The sequence below is a fragment of the Natrix helvetica genome, assembly GCF_964273705.1.
Source record: "Natrix helvetica genome assembly, chromosome: Z".
NCBI classification, from domain to species: domain Eukaryota; kingdom Metazoa; phylum Chordata; class Lepidosauria; order Squamata; family Natricidae; genus Natrix; species Natrix helvetica.
Genome location: NC_138554.1, coordinates 46,930,646 through 46,951,251, shown reverse-complemented (window position 1 = coordinate 46,951,251; position 20,606 = coordinate 46,930,646). Strand labels below are relative to the sequence as shown.

Here is a 20,606-nt window from a genome sequence, read left to right as displayed (position 1 = left end):
ACCAGAATGAACCATTATAGTAACAATAACTAGGTTTCAACTTCTTTTCCCATAAAAAAAAGCAACTCTCAACCCCAACAACTGTATGAGTAGTAGAAAAAAAACATGAGTTTTGAACCTACCTTCTGCTATGTACATGATTTGTACAATAGACTTTGCACTTGCTAGATTTCTTCACTAACAGTTTTTCTAGTATCTGTAGCAAAACGAGTTTATCAAGGGCCATATTCTTGAATTTCTGCCTGGAAGACTTACTTTGAGTATCAGTCTAGTATGAAAGATAAGTCCTGTTTCCCAATTCAGGAAACACAGTGACTATATGCATGGAAACCAATTGATTGTATTATGGCATTCTGTGTTATACTAATAGACATTTGTATTCTTCTAAGTTTCTTGTTAATTTAAAGATAAATATCCATAGATTTTGTATAGGTGCAAATATATTACAATTTATATCTTTTTGATACTCTTAGTCAAGGAACTGATATGCTATTAAAGTCTTAGGCTACTTTCTTTTCTTAAGGTGACTTGATGGTTGACCTTATTAACGCATTTTACTTTTGATAAGAAAAGACACATCTAATACACACAGGCCTTTGATGTCAATAAAAGCAAAGCAGATTTATTTTGGACATTTTTGTTGTTTTCAGTGGTCAGAGGATAGGCAACCACGGCACTGATACTTATTAGGTAAAAAACAATGCTATGTTGCAGAAAAATGGGGAAGACTCAGCAGGAGATAGTGGAATGGACGCCCCACATCCACTTTGAAAATACCATGGGATAGTAAAGCAATAGAACGTTGGAAGAACTATCAGCAATGCTTCATTGGGGGCAAGGGATCCTCTGTCCCTTCTCCTGCAGTTGTCTGAAGATAAAGAGAAACAAGATGAAATTACTAGAAAGAAAGAGATTCCAGTGGTACTCTACATAAGTGCTCAAACCAATAGAAAATTTCAGACAGTTTAAGTAACATGCAATATATTTTGGAAGCTCCCAACATTCATGCAAGAAGACTCAACTGGGTGTGGCTGGGTTGAAGTTGGGGGACTGAAAGAAAACTGTTTTCAAATACTGTCTTCCTTGCTCTTGATACGTTTCAGGAAATTTACTGAAGAGAGTGTTTTCATAGCCAGTATATTTTCCATCAGTTGTCATTCAGTTCAGTGAAAGATAATGTTACAAACAGAGGGGAGTTTTAAGATATCCAAAAAGCTAGGGCGGACCACACCCAGGAAGGAAAAAGGAGGTGTATATCAATGCCACCTCATTCCATTCACCATACAGCCCTTTCTCTTATGTCCTATATCTATTTATGGAACTCTTTCCATAGGGCTTTTTCAGTAATGCTACTATTGTCATAAATGGAGTTGATTAAGGGCTTAAAAATAATTGTGTTTAACAATAATATTTTTAGTCATTCTTATGAAACCATCTCTCTGTTTTTAATTTTTTAATATATTTTTATATAATTTTTTTCATAGAAGTAACTTTTTTCAGTGCCATTGTAACTTCAAATGGCTGTTAAATGAATGATTGTAAGTTGAGGAATACCTATACGGTGCTGTATTTAATTCAACATGGTTGAATTAAAGAGATTATAGTTATGAATTATTGCATCTAGTTCTGGTCTTTCAACCGTATATTCTTATATAACCTACAGCTCAAATTTCTTGAGGCTTCCTCTCTGAGATGACCTAGAAGCCCCCTAGGCATTTGTCCCAGCACATGACATAGATGACAAAATCCCACCATGTTTTCACCCTTTTTTTTTCAAACAAGGGAAAAAAATGCTTCTGACCTCATATTCATGTGATCTAGTGATGCAAATGGCCTGCATGGCATGAATGGGTCACATAAGTGTGGGGTGTCCGAGCTTCACTGGGTCTTGCACCTGATGTACTGCTGCTCCTATTGACTCCACCACCACCACTGTAGGGAGGGGAGAGAAAAAAGGAAATTAACTTTAAAACAAACCATTCACTAGAAACCAACATTCAGCAAGAATACACCCAACCAATGTCTGACTATCCGCTGTTTTCACATCTAATTAGAGAGATTATTAGGTGAAAGTGAGAATTTCCGGAACTTCTTGGCATCTACTAAAAGAGAATGATGTCAAAGTACATTCTTCTTTTCTTGCTACAGAAACTTAAGTGAACTAACTATTCCAGCTTACAAAATTTGCCTTGCAGCCTACTGAAAACTTCATTTTCGTTGAGGAATTTTGTCCAAGGACACTTGTACAAGGAATAGAAGCAAAATATACAGTATCATGTTTCAAAGCAACACCTGTAAATTTCATCATTCATTTCTCGTTGGATCCATTATGCCAGAAATTCAAAATGGAATCAAAGAAATATAGATGATAAGGGCTGGTAGATGTCTTGGAGACTGATTAGTTCAAACCCTTTCCCAAGGCAAATCTACTATTGCAGTTTCCTTGTCAGATGGATCTTGTCAGAGACCATCCAATCTCCCAGTAGTATTTTGAGGCCTTTCCCACTTGCCCCTAATCGTTTGCAAACATGCCCTGACAACATCATATTTTTACTGTGTTCCCTTGATGCTGCCTTCTTCTTTTCTCAAACCTATCCATTAGGTTCTTAGGAGTACCCACGTTAAAGCACTATTTTTCTCTAATTTAAACAGTATCCAAGGGTAGTTTCAAACTGTATAGAGCAGTGGGTCTCAACCTTCCTAATGCCGCGACCCTTTAATACAGTTCCTCATGTTGTGGTGACCCCCAACCATAAGATTATTTTATGTTTTCTGTATTTTTTTCAAAAATTGGTCTTAGGCAACCCCTTAGCCCCCAAAGGGGTCCCAACCCTCAGGTTGAGAACCACTGATATAGAGTCTTTCGGCTTTGTTACCCATTACTGTGGAGGAAGGCAGGGACCTTGGTGAATGGGAATAAAAACAATAATGGCAAGATAATGATTACCAATGATAACAGAAAATTCTAAGCTGCTAGTAAAATTTTTTGCTCTTTTACAAAGACTGAGCAATGCTTTCAATATCACAAAAATCAAGCGGGTTAGATGGCTTAAGAAGAAATGGACTGCCCAATATACATATATGAATAAGAGTAGAAAAAACTGGTTAAAAACCGGATGACTATGTGAGCATCATCTTGATTTTAGGAGGTCCCCTTGTCAATCCTGCTGATTGGAATCTATACATTTTCTATATCTAACCTATCCGCCAGCCTAACAACATAATAATATTGTCAGGCACCAGGCATTCATTCTCTCAGAAAACATTTCCAAACTTTAGAAGAAGGTAATTTCCCTATTCTAGATTGTGGAGTAAGAACCACATTGACCCCTGAAAAGAGTAAAGATGAGGAGACCACACTCCAAAAGTATCTGGAGCCAAGAAAAAGAAGGAATAAGGACCACATTTAAACAAGTTATTTAAATGTGGTACTTACGGTATTTAAAACTATATCTAAATCCTTCAAAGTTAAAGCATTTATGTAATATCTTGCAATATCAATCATTCAGCAGCAATTTTTAGCGTAACCTTGGAGACCACACTCCCTAGTTTTGATGGCCATATGTACCCTGGGCCTCCACTTTCGTAATTTGCTATAAATGGAAGAATGTTAATTTTTTGGTATGGTACAACTGAAATTTTCCAGTTCATAGGTCACCCTGTACTAGCACTTCTACATAAAGAACACCAAGTGTGAATATACATGTGCAAGGATAATCTGCAGGATCCCACCTGGGTCAATCACCGGGACCAGAGGTTTATATTTAGTCCACAAGCCAAGATAAGGCCAGACGCCAAGTTGCAGTCAAACCATTTATTAACAAGCTAACGTAAAACTACGAACGAAACGCAGGGGCTGTCTGACAGCCATTTGTAGAACCACTGCCAGACGGTCAGCCAATCCAAGGGCTACACTCAACGCGCCTGTCTCCAGGCGCACTGGAACCAATCAGTGAAGCCCGAGCGAGTTCGACTCAGCCCAGGTCATAAGCCCGAGGACTTAACAGTTTAGTCATCCAAGCTTTCAGACTCATGCTAGAGGCCATCTTCAGGGAACCTCTCGGCTAGAGAGAAGTTCCCTGAAGATGCTGGAGCCTGAAGATGGGCTCCAGTATGAATCTAAAAGCTCAGGACTAAACCTCTGTTCCTGGTGATTGACCCAGATTGGATCCTGCAGCACTAAGTCTCCACAATTCAACAAGTGCCAATCATCTGGGTTAGTCTCCTATTTTATTTTAACTGAAACTTCCATTCAAGGGTTTATTGGGAACCCCATCATTTCTAGATGCTACTTACACAATGTCATGTTGTCCTCCTTCCAGCAAGCCGCGGTAGGTGGCAATCTCTTTCTCCAAGCGGCTTTTGACATCCAGGAGCTCCGTGTAGTCATGGTTCTGGCATTCCATCTCTGACCGCAGTTCTGCCAACTGCTGCTCCAGACAGGAGATGCGCTCCTGGAGCTCAGCCAAGTGACTGTTATAGCGAAGCTCAGTTTCACCCAGGGAAGCTTCCAGGGTGTCCCTCTGACAAGTGGAAGAGAACATGATTATTGTTTAAAAGGGGGGGTTGGGGTTTAATGGGGTGCTGAGAGTTTGCAAAAGTACAAAATGAAGCTGAGTGGAAGATTTAACCTGTTTCTTAAAGGATCAAAGAGAGCCGAAGGGCTTTTTAAAAAAATCACTTAATGTATACAATCTAGCAATTACTTTGATCGTGATCATATCTGCAATCTCCCATTTCTGCTTCCATCCCACCCACCCACCCGCTTTCTCCATTTCAGCAGAAATGAAATGATGGTTCATTTGGTTAATAATTTATGGGCTATTGCATTTATGTCTCATTTTTTTCTCTGGCAGGTCAAGGCTGCATACTTGAGAATCTAGTTTTAGGCCAGAGCCTGGGGATTAGGTCCCACATCCTGGGATGAGAGAGAATGACTAAGATAAACTGGGCTTTGCATATACATGGTTCAGCAATGCTCTGTCTGCTGCAGTTTATGCCACCCAAGTGTCTCCAATTCTTATGGTCTCTTACCAAGCTGCACTGGGCATCATATTCAATCTCCAGGGCTTGTAGTTGGCGTCTTAATTCAGTGACTTTGTTGTTGCTTTCTTCAATCTCCTGACTGCTGGTACAGACATCACGATTTACCTCCTCAATCTGGAGGGCATAAAATTAAGAGAGATACATAGCTGAGCAATATATACAGGTTAACTCTCAGGTTAATCCTACCAAAGAAAGTTTGACACAAAAATTCCAAGAAAGATTTGAACTGACTGACTGACTGATGACTGACTGTCTATTATCTACCTGTCATGATCATCTGTAAACTGTAAGAGTTTGGATGGGGAAGAAAAAGTTCAGTTTCAACCATAGTGGCTTAACCATTTCCAGAGATGTTCTGTTTTGATGGGGTTGTACTTCCAAAATAGAATTGGTTTACAATCTGGGAGTCCTTATCACCTCCTTTTTGGACTTCTGTGATGTGTTTTCTGTATTTAAAGAGCACTCGGAAACTGCAGCTTATCAAGGTATGGCTTATCTTGGTAAGACTTGTTGACACCTCTACTTTTCTAGTTACATTATTTACTATTGGTTTCCAGATGCAATTCAAAGTGCTGGTTATGACCTATGAAGCCTTTCATGGATTCATTTACAAAACCATCTTTCTCCAATTAAGACTCAGAAGAGTAATCAAAAACTTTTATTATTATTACAGCCCACTCCAAAAAAATCTACAAAACAGTGCTATCTTACATAACCTCAGAGATTGGGATTCAATTTCCATGCTATTTGGTGAATTTGAGAGTTGGTCAAGGACACCTGATATGTTCCAGGTTTTTCTTAACCTTAACCTTTCACTTACCTTTGATTCATACCATGCTTCTACTTCCTTACGGTTTCCTTCAATCATTGATTCATATTTGCATCTCATCTCCTCCAGGATTTTCTTAAGATCTGGCCCAGGACAGGCATTCACTTCCACACTGACATCTCCAGAGGCTTGGTTCTTCAGGCAGGTAACTTCCTACTCAAAGAAAAGAAAATGCTTGGCATTTGGACATTTCTTTTTCTTCTCAACTCACCTTAACCGAAGTGAACTTTCTAACAACCTGGTTAACCAAACTTGATGGAGACTATAAAAGGCAAATCAATTTCAAAGAGGCAAGCTGTATTGCTTCTGGAGAACTAGCAGTACCCCTGGTTTTAAACGTGTTGATAGCATTGATGATGCAAATGTAAGGAAGAATCTGCAGAAAATTTCCCCAGGGATATATTGCTGTTCTGTTGAACTATTTCCTTCAGTGATTGAAAGGGCATCTAGCTGGCCCAATCTTAAATTCAGGAAGCCCTCTGTAGCCCTCTGATTGTTGTCAGAATACAATTTCCATTATTGTCCCAAAGGCACTTTTTGAAGAAGCAGCTGGGCTTTCTTGTTTTTCTTTGAAGAAGTTTCATTTCTCATCCAAGAAGCTTCTTCATCACTGAAGCTTCTTGGATGAGAAGCGAAACATCTTCAAAGAAAAACCAGAAAGTCCAGTTGCGTCCCGAAAAAGCACCTTTGGGACAACCATGACCTGGATGACTGAGAATCTCCATAGAAATTTCCATTACTGTTTCTACTGAATGGCTGAAGTTGATAGGAATTAGTCCAACATCTGCAAATCTCTCCGTTTTTGTCTTAGAATACACATATAAACAGATGTATGTATGTATGTATGTATGTATGTATGTATGTATGTATGTATGTATAAATAAATAAATAAATAAATAAATAAATAAATAAATACAAATACAAATACAAATACAAATACAAATACAAATACAAATACAAATAAATACAAATACAAAATATTGTCCCCTTCCCCAATTAGTGTATCTGTACAAATCGTTTGCTAGAGGCTTTTTATTGCCATGCAAGCAATGGTAAATATTAGTGTTTGAGGGTCCTTAATACTCTATGAAGTTAGTTTTCTTCTTGCTGATGTTTCATTACCCAAAATAGGTAACATCACCTGTGTTTTTTATTAGTGTTAGTGGTTTTTTTTTAGTAGAACTCAAATTATGCATTTTCAAAATACTAAAAAATCACTTGAACTTTTGGAAAAGGCACATAAAATTCTATGAATTTTTGATAGATAAAAATTAGTGAAACTATAACAACTTTAAAGTGCTATTTTATTATTTTCCCAGCATTTTCTATTTTTAGTAATGTATCTTCACTGTAACTGTGTTTGTCTATGTATATTAATAAGTTATCATTATCATCAGCTTCCCAAATCAATCCACTGCAGGGTGAAGCTTGGTTAAAAAAATTATGGTTTTAATCAGAGCTTTAAAATGTATGATTAGCCCATGGTCTCACAGTTGGCTCCTATACGTAAGAAAGAATTAAAATCTGAATCTCCCCATTTTGTAAGTTATGTGATATTATTCAATGCCATAGACAATGGCTAGAAATCTATTCCAATCCTACCTACTCCATTTAGTTCATTTACAAACAGACAAAATTTGACTGTATTGCCAAATATTATATGAGATTATAGAAATGTCAGCCAGGAGATCTTTTGAGCTCATATATCATAAGATATCATTCAAGAATTCCAAAACCTAATAATTTATGAACCTTTGGTTGTTCTAATTTTTTATATTGTACATTTTATTTATTTGGAGGCTGGATACAAATATAATTTTAAGATGCAAGGAATGCAATGGTATCACCAGGTACCTTGTTGCTAATTCTTGAACTACACTGACCATGATATTAAATAGCAGTTCATCTTTACAAATTTTATTTAATGACTGTTCTTTGCAATATGGACATTTTTGCTGGATAGATCTCAGTATAATTGTCTATACTCCTAGCATAGAGATGATAAAATTGTGAACCTCCATTCAATGCTTACTTGCAGCAGCTGCAATCCAATGGTTATTTGTGAGGAATGAATTTAGTTCAGTGACACTGCTTTGTGTTTTTCAACCTTGGACACTTGAAGATGTATGGACATCAACTCCCAGAATTCCCCAGCCAGCCATTTTGTTAAAAGTCCAAGGCTGAGAAACATTGACCTAGAGGTCTATAGCTTCCCACCCTGACCCAGGAAGAAGTCTATTGACTTTTCTAATAAAGTAATTATTATTTTCCATGATGCATTTAGATTTTATTGAATGAGGAAATGATCACCCTCACCTCCTCATGGTTTTTCCTTAGGCAGCACAGTTCATCTTGCAGGTTCTCACACTGTATATCCAGATCAGATCGGCAGGCAGTCAGCTGATCCAGGATTTGATGCAATCCATTGATATCAGCCTCCACATTCTGACGGAGGCAGCATTCGGTCTCATACCTGAGCCATAAGGGGAAAGAAAGGAATGAAAGTTTTGTTGGTTGACTTATAGGCCAAGGGGAAATTTGCAGATTTTATCTAACCAGTTCAGTGCTACAGAATTTCTTGGATTTTAAATATCAGCCTCCCCATATAATGGGAAAACATATCTCATATTAGGCAACCTTTAGATAGAAATAAATGAAGATACCAAATAGTCAACATTATTTCATTGCTAGAACCAACCTTGTTCTTATTCCAGGCATATTGAACTGTATTTTCTTTTCCTTGTCCTACAGCAGCCTTTACCAATTCTGATGCACCCCAAGTATGTGAATATCAGCTCCCAGAATTCTCAACCATAATCATATTGCCTAAAGTATTCTGGAAATTGAGCCCCATAAATCTGAAGCATTTCCAAGTAAGAGAAAACTGTGGTACATCAGAAGTAACAGCCCAAAATAGAGAATGGCAAATTTCTTCTTCTTGCCTTATTGCCAGAAATAAAAGACATTCTCTAAAAGCCTTGACACACAGTGCCCATCAAGGCAATTCCATACGTAGCCCTGCAGTTTCAGTAAAACAAATATTTTTTTTTAGTTCATCTGCACTTAGTTTACCGAAAAGTACTCACTTGGATCTGAAATCATCAGCAGTCAGTTTGCTGTTATCAATGCACAGAAGGAGTTTGTTATTCTCCACACTTGCACAAATAAGCTGGATAAATGGGGAAAAAATACAAGTCCATTGGTGAACCTACATTGATTTTTGCCTTTCATGTAAAGTTCTAGCATTAAGATTTAGCCACTTATATCAGATTTTCATTGAAGTAACACAAGCTTCATTTTTTAGTTTATGGGTACATGCTCATTTACATCTAAATTGTCATTTGAAAGCAAAAAAGAATAATCAAGCAAGCCTGCCAGTGTGAATCCTCTACAGTTTGTAAATGATTGGAAGTGGTGAGCAAAATGGAGTTAATTCATAGCTAATTTTCTCCTCTTCCAAGATCAACTTGTATAACTTGGGGATGCCTTTAATTTTTCCCCATGGTGATTGCTTCCATGCAGAAAATTGATTAGATATTGCATTTCATGATGACTTTGTATCATGCTAGCAAGACAATCTTGAATTACCGAAAGGTTCACTAGCTCAGCATGTCAACATAATACAGTAGGAGTGGCATCTATAGATAAACTTAAGATAAGCTACCCAATAGAAATAATCCTTTAATAATCCTTTGAAATAAAGTTTTCTTATTTCTGCATTCATTTATAGAATCGAAATTACAGAATAATGTAGAAACATCACCAAACTCTTACCACCATTATTTTGGGAAAGCAGATTGTCTACACAGTTTAGAATGCAAGAACACGTTTAACAGAATTTAATTGGTTTTTATTTTCATATATGATGATTACTAATGGTCAGAATAAACTGACCATTAGAAATCAACAAAATAAGGCATTTAAGGCATTGTGAATTTTAATTAAGCAGGAATGCTTATTACCTGAAATTGTCCCAAACAAATGCATGTGAAAATTATGAAAAAATTGATTGAGAATTGGCATCTACCTGGTTTTTAAGATCTTCAATTTGCTGATGGAAATGACTATAGTCCTTTGGTTCACACAGGGGGCCTTGCTTGGCATAAAATTCTCTGATTCGGCACTCAAGCTCAGCATTTTCCTCTTCCAGACATCGAACTTTGTCTAGATAGCTGGCCAGGCGATCATTGAGGTTCTGCATGGTCATCTTCCCATCCAGATTAGAGAAAATACCTCCACAAACAGGTTCTCCAATCAATCCAGCAACTCCTCCAGCATTAGTTACCATACCACCCATGCCACCAACAACACCTGGATGACCCATCCCACCTACCATGCCAGCAGGAACACCTCCAACCACTCCACAAGGAGCACCAACCATAGTAGCATGAGGAGCACCAACTACACCACCCATGCCATTAACCACAGCAGTTGGTACCCCACCAACTATGCCACCATGGGCACCACCTACCATACCTACATGGCCACCACCAGCACCACCTACCATACCATTTCTAGCAGCAGAATTCCCCATGTGAGAGGTGGCCGCAAAGCCATTATTTGTCCCAGCATGTCCACCACCAACAAATGCCCCACTGCAGCTGCCAGTTGAGAAATGGCTTCTCCCCCCAAAATGACTCCGTCCGGAGAAGCTAGCTCTTTCATTGCTTATCCCACAGGAAGTATACCGGCCAGAGCCAACAGAAGAAACCCCCATTCCAAGATTGCAGCTCCCACTGCTGTTTCTCCCAGCTGTTAGGACCGTGTGTCTTGGACCACAGCTCATAATGGCAGAGAAGTTTCTTAATGCTAAGCTGAAAGCAAGAGGCACCACTTGACGCAAAGTAAGACTGCTGAATCCACTACCCACTTATCTCTATTTATACTTTTTTCAAAGGGTGTCACCTGTTCTGCCAGACCTCTTTTCTGGGGTTCTCCCCACACCCCCTTCTAAACTCATAATACAGGATGCTGTAATTATTCAGACCAAAGCTAAATTCCCAAAGGCAAGGTGCTGGAAGATTCAAAGAAGACGCTGCATATGTCAGCAGCTCCCTGGGAAAAAAGTAGGAAGATAGTGTGTGTGTTTTTGTGAAGTATAGTTGGCAAAAACAAATGCTGCAATGAATAATAGCCTCTTTTGCCTGCAAGAGGAAACAAAGCTTTACAGATCCAACCTCATTATTTTCCTGAAACTAAAATGTAGACTCATGCCATTTAAGCCTGGGGTAAAATTCAACCTGAGCTAAGCCAAAAGTCCTCATGAACTTCTCATTTAATATTTCATGCTTTCAAAGTCCCCTTCCCCCCCCACACACACATTTTTGACATTTCATGAGAGGGCCAGCATAATGTAGTGGTTAAGATGCTGTGTTTGGGCCAGAAACAATCCAATTTAAATTACCTTTGGGCCAGTCACTTTCTAAAATTAAGAGGCAGCCTCATGTTACTCCTGATGCTCTATACAATACAATAGCAGAGTTGGAAGGGACCTTGGAGGTCTTCTAGTCCAACCCCCTGCCTAGGCAGGAAACCCTACACCTTTTCAGACAGAAATCCAACATTTTCTTAAAGACTTCCAGTGTTGAGGCATTCACAACTTCTGGAGGCAGGTCGTTCTACTGATTAATTGTTCTCACTGTCAGGAAATTTCTCCTCAGTTCTAAGTTGCTTCTCTCCTTGATTAGTTTCCACCCATTGCTTCTTGTTCTGCCCTCAGGTGCCTTGGAGAATAGCTTGACTCCCTCTTCTTTGTGGCAACCCCTGAGATATCGGAAGACTGCTATCATGTCTCCCCTAGTCCTTTCTCTTAAGCTAATAGAACAGGCAGAAGATAGATATTTTAATGACTTGCTCTCAGTTGAAAGTGATTTCATTTCCCTGCTATGAAATCATCAGATCAGGACATGGATTATGCATCGTCATGATCTCTAAATGAGGCAAGGATCATCTAACTGTTTCATATTAGCATCTGTATTCTGCATTCTTCATTTACACCTGAATGCTATTTCAATGTCGCTACAACTAGATGATATATATATCCATGTTTCCCTGAAAATAAGACCCCTGTAAATTATTCTTCTTTTGACCCCCAAAATAAGTGTTTGACCTTATTTTCAGGGAGGTCTTATCATTTTTGAGGTGCAGGAGGCCCCTTAACTTCAGCCCCGCAGCCCATGGATCAGTTGATCCAGAGAGGGCCGGAGTTCTGTCTGTTTCTGGCACACTTTTGCCAGCCCTAGCATCACTGGGCCTGTAGCTCTTTTTGCAGCTGCCACTAAGAGAAGGGACACGGTAGCTAGGGTTTGTGGGAGTGACTTCCGCAAGGCCATTCTGCATGGATGGCAGGTGCATGTGGGAAGCATGGAACATGTTCCCCCGCCTCTCCCCCACCAGGACATGATGGGAACTGGCTGTGCATGTGCTTAAATATTTTAGGGAAGGGCTTATTTTCAGGGAGGGCTTATTTTACACATGCAGTTGAAAACCCGATTGGGCTTATTATCCAGGGAAACAGGGTAGTATACCCAATTATATAGTTCCTACTTCTCATATTTTAATCCTTCTTATCTTGTAATGTGTTTTCCTATCTAATGATGGAGCAGGGACCTGCATTAGAATTAAATCCAGAAATCTTAACCTGCCAGAGCAGGTTATCAGCTGCTATCACTCACTAGTCAGGTATCCAACTACAGAATTGATCCCAAATAATAAAGTGAGCTATAAAAGAAACTGAAAATTAGCACAGAGTGCTAAATATCATTAGCATTTGTTTCATGATAGTGTAAATAATGTGGCATTATTCATGTGAAAATACAGTACTTAGCAAAATATGAAGCAGAGAATTTCATAAGAATTTCAAGCAGCAAATTGATTACCAGTCTCTTCCATACTTCTATAAATTATCCTTGATGGGAGTGATGGTGCACTGTTATGATTACACCAGCTGCCTACCTAGTTAGAACCCACTCACCCTGGATGCCTTTCATTTTGCTTCTTATCTCATTTCTCAATTTGTTCTCATCTTTAGTTTGAATCTCTACCAATAACTGTTCTTGTTCACTAAAATAATTCAAACATCAACATTTTGTGGTTTTGCTTAAGATGCATATGGCTTGGCTAATATAATTTGACTCTCAAATGTGTTTCTTGGTTGTTGACATGTTTGATTTGGGAAAAGTCATTACTTTGATATTAATCTTATTTTCTTGATAAATGTTATATCCCAACAATACTGTTGCCTATATAATTTTTCAGACATTCATGTGTTGTGTTGCTTTAACACTGTTTTCATATTTTTGACAAAAGTAAATCCCATAGTGAGAAGCTCATACTTCCAGGCAAATGAAAAACAGGTCATCCTGTTAATCAAATATTGCTTGGAAGTATCTCAGATGGGAAAAATGAGTTATTCTGTTCTAGTCCTAATTGGTTCATTTATTTTGTGCCATGAGATTGCTGTTGACTCTTAATGACCACATAGATAGATGACTTTCTCCATGAAAAAGTCCTAACTGGTGGAAATTATATAATGGATCAGATCCTCCAAAAGTCATGAGGGGTTGCAAAATAATGTGCTAGTATTAAAATCTGAAAACGTTTCAAGCAACTGCATTACATCTCATGAGCAAAACAAATCTAAAGAAAAGCAAAATTCTTGATGGAAACTGATAGTGGGTAAAATGCACATAAACATGAGTTCTTTATCTAAGCACACAACGTGTTTGAATCACAGAGCCCAAAATAGGTCGAACTGGTCTTCTATGGCAATTGGTTGATGGAATCTGGGGAAATGATATAAAAGTTCAATTACGTTTGGCATGCTTACTTTAAGGGATGGGCCTGGAGAGTACAATTAGTCCTTTTAAAGAAATTACAGTTTCTAGATGGATTGGAAATAGTTGAAAAAGGAGAACCTGTTGGAGTGTTCTGGCATTGTACTGCAACTTGACAGTATGGCTGCTGCCAAGGCATGATAGAGGGAGATGATTATATTAATGTAGTGTTATCATTTGTATTTTAAAGCCCACTGTGCTTTGGGGAATGTGTACTTCCTTTTATTAAAAATAAAAAAGCAACACAGGCAGAGTAAGGATCAGCAAGAGGAACAGCATATTTCAAGCCAGCATGGTCTTCTGCTCTCTCCAGGATGGGTGTCACTCCAGCATTTCAGTTCAGCAATGAAGAAGGCATTTACACTAAAAGAAGTTAGAAATCAGGAATAGTCATGGAAGTTCAGAGTTTCAAGTTCAGCTGAGAATGCAGCCCCAGGGATTCTCTCCGAACAATCATGAGGGCACAACACCCAGTGCCTTTGAAGCTGGTGTTTAATTTAATACTTCTCTGCACTTGGGGGAAGAAAGTGGAAAGAAATACCAGCTCAGTAAGAATATATTAAAAGGATTTGGGATGGAAGATTGTCATGATTTGGAAATAAACCCCAGGCTCTTGGACATTTTTTTGAGCAAAGCAGAAGCTAATTAACTCTCCATACTATAGGTCTAGCTTCAGCACAGTCAGACAGGTAATTTTCCCTCTGGATACTAGCAAGGATTTGTTTTTCTCAGAATGTCCAAAACATATAATTTCCATTTTGATCCCATCTGGAAAAAAAATAAAAATAAAACCATCAAAACCAGGTTAGGTGGACCTAAAAATGTAAAGGTACCTCCCTGTAGATTTCAATAAGCAGAATTTTACAGGAGCCATCAGAATGGAATGATTTTCACAGCCACCCTGGATTAAACTTTTGCATAGTTAAAAATTCACTGCAGAGTACCTAAGAATTTGAAAGTTGCATCATTTATAATCATTTATGTTCTGGAACATTGTATATAAGAGATTGTGACCTTAAATTTTGTTAAAAGCTTACTTAGAACGATATTCAGTATGTGTTTTAAAAAAGCTGCTTCTGAAAAATAAAGGTAACAAAGATTAAGTTCAGAGAAACTTGTCAATAGGAACAAAACTTATTTTGAATCAAACTTGAATCAAAACTTATTATGATTCAAAAGGCAGTTCTGCCTTAGATATGAAAGCCGGTTGGGTGACTTGGGCCAGAGTATTAGATATGTTTGCCACCTTATTTGTAAAAATAATAAAGGGAGAATTTAAGAAAATGATCTAAATTTAAACCTGATTAAGGTTTAGGAATCGTGAGAATTTTCTACCTCCAGTTTCCCCATCCCAGCATCTTCCAGATGTTCTGAAAGTGCCCTAAATTAGGGAAATTGAATACTCGATAGGTCCAGTGCAGGACTGCAGAATATTACCCAGTAATGACAAGAAATGAAGTCTGGGAATTTATCGCAAATATGAAAATAAATAAAATTAAAGAGAAAAACAGAAAGTGCAAAAAGCAATCCAATAAAAGAAAGAAAAAAGATAAAATAAGTAAGCTTCTTCTTAACCATTATAAACTTAATTTTCCTTGTTCTCTCTTTAAGTATTGTAAAAATCTCTTCAGGCCCAATTCTTTTTCAAGCCTCAAGTCTAGAAATCATCATTTCCATTTTTTCTACTTTCAGCAAAAAGTCCATAAAGCATTTCTAGCCTTTTATGAAAAGATTTATTTTTTGAGCCTGACCAAACAGGTCAGTTTTGCATTTCTGCCATTTTCATAATCCTTTCCTCCATTATGTGTATTTCAGTATTTCACCATTGTTGCGTGTACATAATCTTCCTGCAGTTAGTGTATATAATAAAAACAGTCTTTTGTGAGTCTTTTTCAATTGGCTCTCCATAAGTTGTACTAAAAAGAGATTTGGTTTCTTTTCAAAATTAATTTTTTGAATTATTTGTTTATGGATGCAAAATGCAAATTCTGCCCTGCAACATACATAGGACAAACGAACAGGAGAATAAATGCATGCATCGCAGAACACAAGAACGCAGTAAGAAAAAAAGAAAAAAACTTCCTCCCTTTTCCAGCACCTTAAAGCTACAGGACATGAAATTAATTTTGAAGGAACCAGGTTAATCTCCTAAATTGAACACTTCATCAAGAGAATAATTATGGAAGCTATCGAAATAAAGAAACACCCCCACAACATGAATAAACGTGATGATACCTCCTGCCTACCAGACATCTGGAAACCAGCCCTAATCAACAAACAAGCCCCACCCACCACCCAGGCCATTACAACACGAAACAACAATGGACACACAGCCAGCACCAATCAGCACCAATCTACCAATCATGATGCAACCACACAACCAATCATTCCACTTACTGAAACAACACCAGCACTCCACACATCCCCACCAAGATTTATAGAAAGGCGGCAAAGCCCAAAATCCAACCTGAAGATGGCGAGTGAGACCTCGCCAAAATGTTGCGAAGATTGATTGGCCAATCAGCACCAATCTACTAATCATGATACAACTACACAGCCAATCAATCCACTTACTGAAACAAAGCCAGCACTCCACACACACACACCAAGATTTATAGAAAGATGGCAGCTCCAACCACGCTTTACTCACACAAACACAAAGCCGAAAACACCAGCCTGAAGATGGCGAGTGAGACGTCGCCGAAATACATCTTAGATAATTTCTCTGGAGTCGTATATCAACAGTACATCATTTTGTAGAAATTCTGCCTTAAATTACAATATATCCCATTTATCAATATTTTCTCCCAATGATTCATCTCTGTGTGGCTTTCTTTTTAGGCTTGCCAAATATGTGAATGGGCAAAGAAGGGCATGGATAACTGGAATGAACAACTTTCTTAGCATCCAGGACAAAAGTTACAGAGAAAAAAAATTGCAAGCAAAAATGTCCTTAGGGCTGCATCTTTATGAAATCACTTGTTTCAACTTCAGAAAGACTGGTTTTTCAATCATAATATTTTTCAATACATTTTTATTTCAAGAACATATGCAATAATAATAACTGAAAAATCTAAAATTGACTAACATCAATTTCTGTTTGCAATTGTCCTATCCAGATCATTATGAGAAAAGCTGACATTTACATTTTTCTCCTTCGCCTTTCTGTGTTACTTTCATCTCTTTAATAGTATTTTTAAACCACCATTTTCTTTGTGTCATAGATAGATAGCTGACACATCAGCAACAAAAGAAATACATTTTAATATGTTTTTGCAGTTTTGGACTTTGTAGATGAAATATAACCATTAGATAAAATGTGGGAGGAAGAGAAGTGCTGCTTACTAGCAGATTATATTAACTAGTTTGGTTAATGAAATGTCTGCAAGAAAACAACCACGCTCAGAGAGTGCCAAGGACTCCTCATTTCAATCCAAGGCTACAAATATCCTCCTGTATTGGTAATATACAAGTTTCTGCAATTCTTAATATAAGCACAACATTTGTGGAAAAGCAAGACCCGTATGCAGGTCGGCTTAATCCATTTTCCCCAGATTAACATCCTCCAGATAATTTGGGCTACAGCTGTGATGTAAAGTAATAGACTGGATTTCCTGAAGGGAAGGGGTGTCTTCCAGATGAATAAGAGACAGCTCAATTTAGATATTTTGTGCAACAGAAAGAAGGTGAAAATATTCCCTCCTTAATAGTTCTCAGAATATATGCTTGAATGTAGATAGCAGTATGTTTAAATTGGCAAAATTCTGTCTACAGATGTGAAACAATAAAGAACTCTGCTTTGCCATCCATGGTTTTCTTGTTTTGGGGGCCAGAAAACAGTTTCTATAAATCAAATGTGTGATATTTGAGTATTAACCACAGGAAATTATAGAGCAACATAGTTGGATGTCATCTAGCTGAAGAAGGTTACATTCAACTTGGATCAGATTTGTAGGTGATCTTTCTGTTCCTAGACAGGTCATCTGTTTTTTATTGCTAGACTTCAACCAATCCTCTTTGTAAACAAGAAAAAAGTCATGTCTTTATGACTTAACCAACCACTGACTCATCATTGATTGATTGATTGATTGATTGATTGATTGATTGATTATGGGCCATTAAGTCATTATTGATTGTTAGTAATCACAGATAGATTTTCTCATAATAATAGAATTCAAAGGGACTTTGGAGGTCTTCTAGTCCAACCTCCTCAAAAAGTAAGCTCTATACCATTTTAGACAAATGGTTGTCCAATCTATTCTTTAAAATCTCCAGTGTTGGAGCATCCACAGCTTCTGAAAGCAACTCATTCCAATCTTTATTTGTTCTAGAAATTTCTCCTTAGTTCTGGGTTGGTTCTCTCCTTGATTAGTTTCTATCCACTGCTTCTTGTCCCGCCATCAGGTGCTTTGGAGAATAGGTTGACCTCCTCTTTCTTGTGGTAGCCTCTCAAATTTTGGAACACTGATATCACGTTATCCCTAGTTCTTCTTTTCATTAAATTATCCATGATGATCTGTCCTTAATCTGATCTTTCAGTGCATTCATTGCCACTTAGCTGAATTCATCCATCTTACTGCTAATTATCATTTTCATATTCCTTCCCTTCCTGAGCATTGACCCTTTCCCAGATAATTCAGTCTTTGTATAATGTGTCCAAGATAGGATGAGTTGAACCTGATCATTTATGCCTTGGATTCTTTTATTCAATGATCTCTTACTTTATTTTTTTTGGCTGTTCACAGAATTCCCAGGAGGCTGCTCCAACATCAAATTCAAAAGCATCTTCATGTTGTGCTTCTTCAAAGTCCAAATTTCGCTTCCAAAGAGTGTCACAGGGATTTCAGAAGTAGTCGTTGTGACAGCTGGTATGTAACCAACCTATATAAACTTCATAAAGAGAGGTGTGTCCAATGTTTGGATAAAATGCTTAAACACTATTATTATTTGTTTTATAATTTATCTCTCAGTCTCTTGATTATGATGCTATAACTAGGCCACCATGGTTCTATACGCAGCTGTCTAGAGTTACAAGTTAAAATAGCACTCTAAGTCAAGACTCTGAAATTTGTGGCTTCAAATATTGTTACAGAGCTCTCCTCATTCCTAAATACTGGCTATGCTAGCTAAATGTTATTAAAGTTGACATTCATTCCTGAAGGCTAGAAGGATTCCACCTGTTCAGACTAGGGCTTTGTTCTCCTTAACAAAAATGATTTTAATAAAGGTTTTTTATTTAGATTGGGATTATAGTCTTTACGGCTCTGTGTATGATGTTACCTCCCTGTCTTCTCTTCAAGAGTTCACCAGCAAAGCTAACAGAATTCACCTTGATCTGTGTCTGTTGTTTTCATAAGTGAAATTACCTTCTAATTCTTACAGCAATGAACACGTTCATCTTTGCTGTATTTTTACATTGTATATAGTCGAGTAAGATAACATGCTAAGGTTAGTTAATATTAATGTTACTTAAATATTCTGTAGTATGGTATGTTTGTGGTTTTTCTGTGATTGTTGTTGGAAATATGAAAAGGATGAAGCATTTTTACCATGCAAGGTGAACTTGTGAAAAAGCAACAAAAATTGGACAACAAAATGTATGATCGTGCAAAGAATGCTCTAATGCTCACTGCCAGTTTCCATAAGGAAATTCAATAGCAAAATCAACATAAAGTTTGAATGCATTCCCATTCCCACTGCATTTTTGCCTGCCTGAAATCATTCTATTTCTCTATTTAGACAAGGTAAATGTAAGCAGAGGGGGGAAGGAAACCTTGCACACCCTCCCTGTTCCATGCTCTCTCCCACATGCCCTCCATGTCTCATGTCTGGCCCTTCTCTAGTCTGTGGGAATGACATATTGCCTGTATGTGGGGTTGACCTGATCTCTCAAGGCCATACCCACATACCCTTACAATAGGCAAAACAATTGAGTGGAAAATGTTGCATGTTGTAATGGGCTTTCTTAGTAATACTAGTTTGATTAAAGAATGTGGAATAAGATCTTTGAATAAGGAGTTCTTTTGTTTTGTTGAGAATAGAATGATAAACATAATTTCTCATCCTTTTCTTTCTTTCCCATGTTAATGCAATGCATCTCAGTTCTGAAGTCAGGTTGATTTTGTATAGACTGAGACATATATATTTTTGGGCCTGGTTTTTGCTTGTAAGGTAAAATAAACAATAGTCGGCTAATGAGCCATCACCTCATTTTGGGCATATCAAAGTCCTCTTGGGGTGGCGAGAGTAATGTTCCTTTGAGCTTTTCTCAGTTTCTCAGATCTCAACTTGCTTTATGTGGCCAGCCACAAGAGCCTCTTTTCTAATCTCTTGTGCTAATGGAATGGTACACTTCAGTGTTAATGCTGCCAACACAGCAATATATGTAATTAATATAGAAAGGAGCAAGGCTCCAGTTGTGTGATTGCTACAGTCATGTCAATTCTTTTGACCCTTCCTGGGTCAAACCAATGCACCACTTTAGATCAAACTTTAAATGTTTTATTTGGGGCAAGCTTAAGATTTATAGCAATGAATACATGGCCAGGCTTACAGTGGTGGCAGCTTTCTGTTTTTAAGACTGGGATGTCAAGACTGCAAATGCCATTTTTTTCTGCCACTCTTTCTCTGTAGTGTTACACTCCTTGACTTGTAGCCACAATTGGGACCAGAACTTCCATCGGTTGTTAAGTGAGTCACATGCATTTTTTTTGTTGCATTAATTAAACAAACCACATCATTGTTACATGAATGTGGCCTCCCCAATTTGCTTATCAAAAGCCATTGTTTACTTAGCATATGGTAAGACCAAGACAAAGAGAAGTAAATGTATACACATAACAAAAAGCCATGGAAAAGTCACATATGATGATCTCCTAAACCCAGGATACTGCAAC

General features: G+C 37.8%; 1 protein-coding gene across 1 annotated transcript in view; it reads right to left on the bottom strand.

The window, feature by feature from the left end:
* Positions 1-595: 595 nt before the first annotated feature.
* The window catches only part of LOC309401560 (uncharacterized protein), a 34,993-nt gene continuing 14,982 nt past the window's right edge, over positions 596-20,606 (bottom strand). The window contains exons 10-18 of the mRNA XM_081970630.1: positions 18,432-18,529; positions 9,903-10,725; positions 8,962-9,044; positions 8,192-8,348; positions 5,867-6,028; positions 5,035-5,160; positions 4,297-4,523; positions 1,802-1,932; positions 596-868 (exon numbers count right to left, since the gene is read on the bottom strand). Of these exons, the coding sequence (XP_081826756.1) occupies positions 1,818-1,932; positions 4,297-4,523; positions 5,035-5,160; positions 5,867-6,028; positions 8,192-8,348; positions 8,962-9,044; positions 9,903-10,725; positions 18,432-18,529 (1,791 nt within the window). The 3' untranslated portion in view covers positions 596-868; positions 1,802-1,817. The remainder of the gene's footprint in view (positions 869-1,801; positions 1,933-4,296; positions 4,524-5,034; positions 5,161-5,866; positions 6,029-8,191; positions 8,349-8,961; positions 9,045-9,902; positions 10,726-18,431; positions 18,530-20,606) is intronic.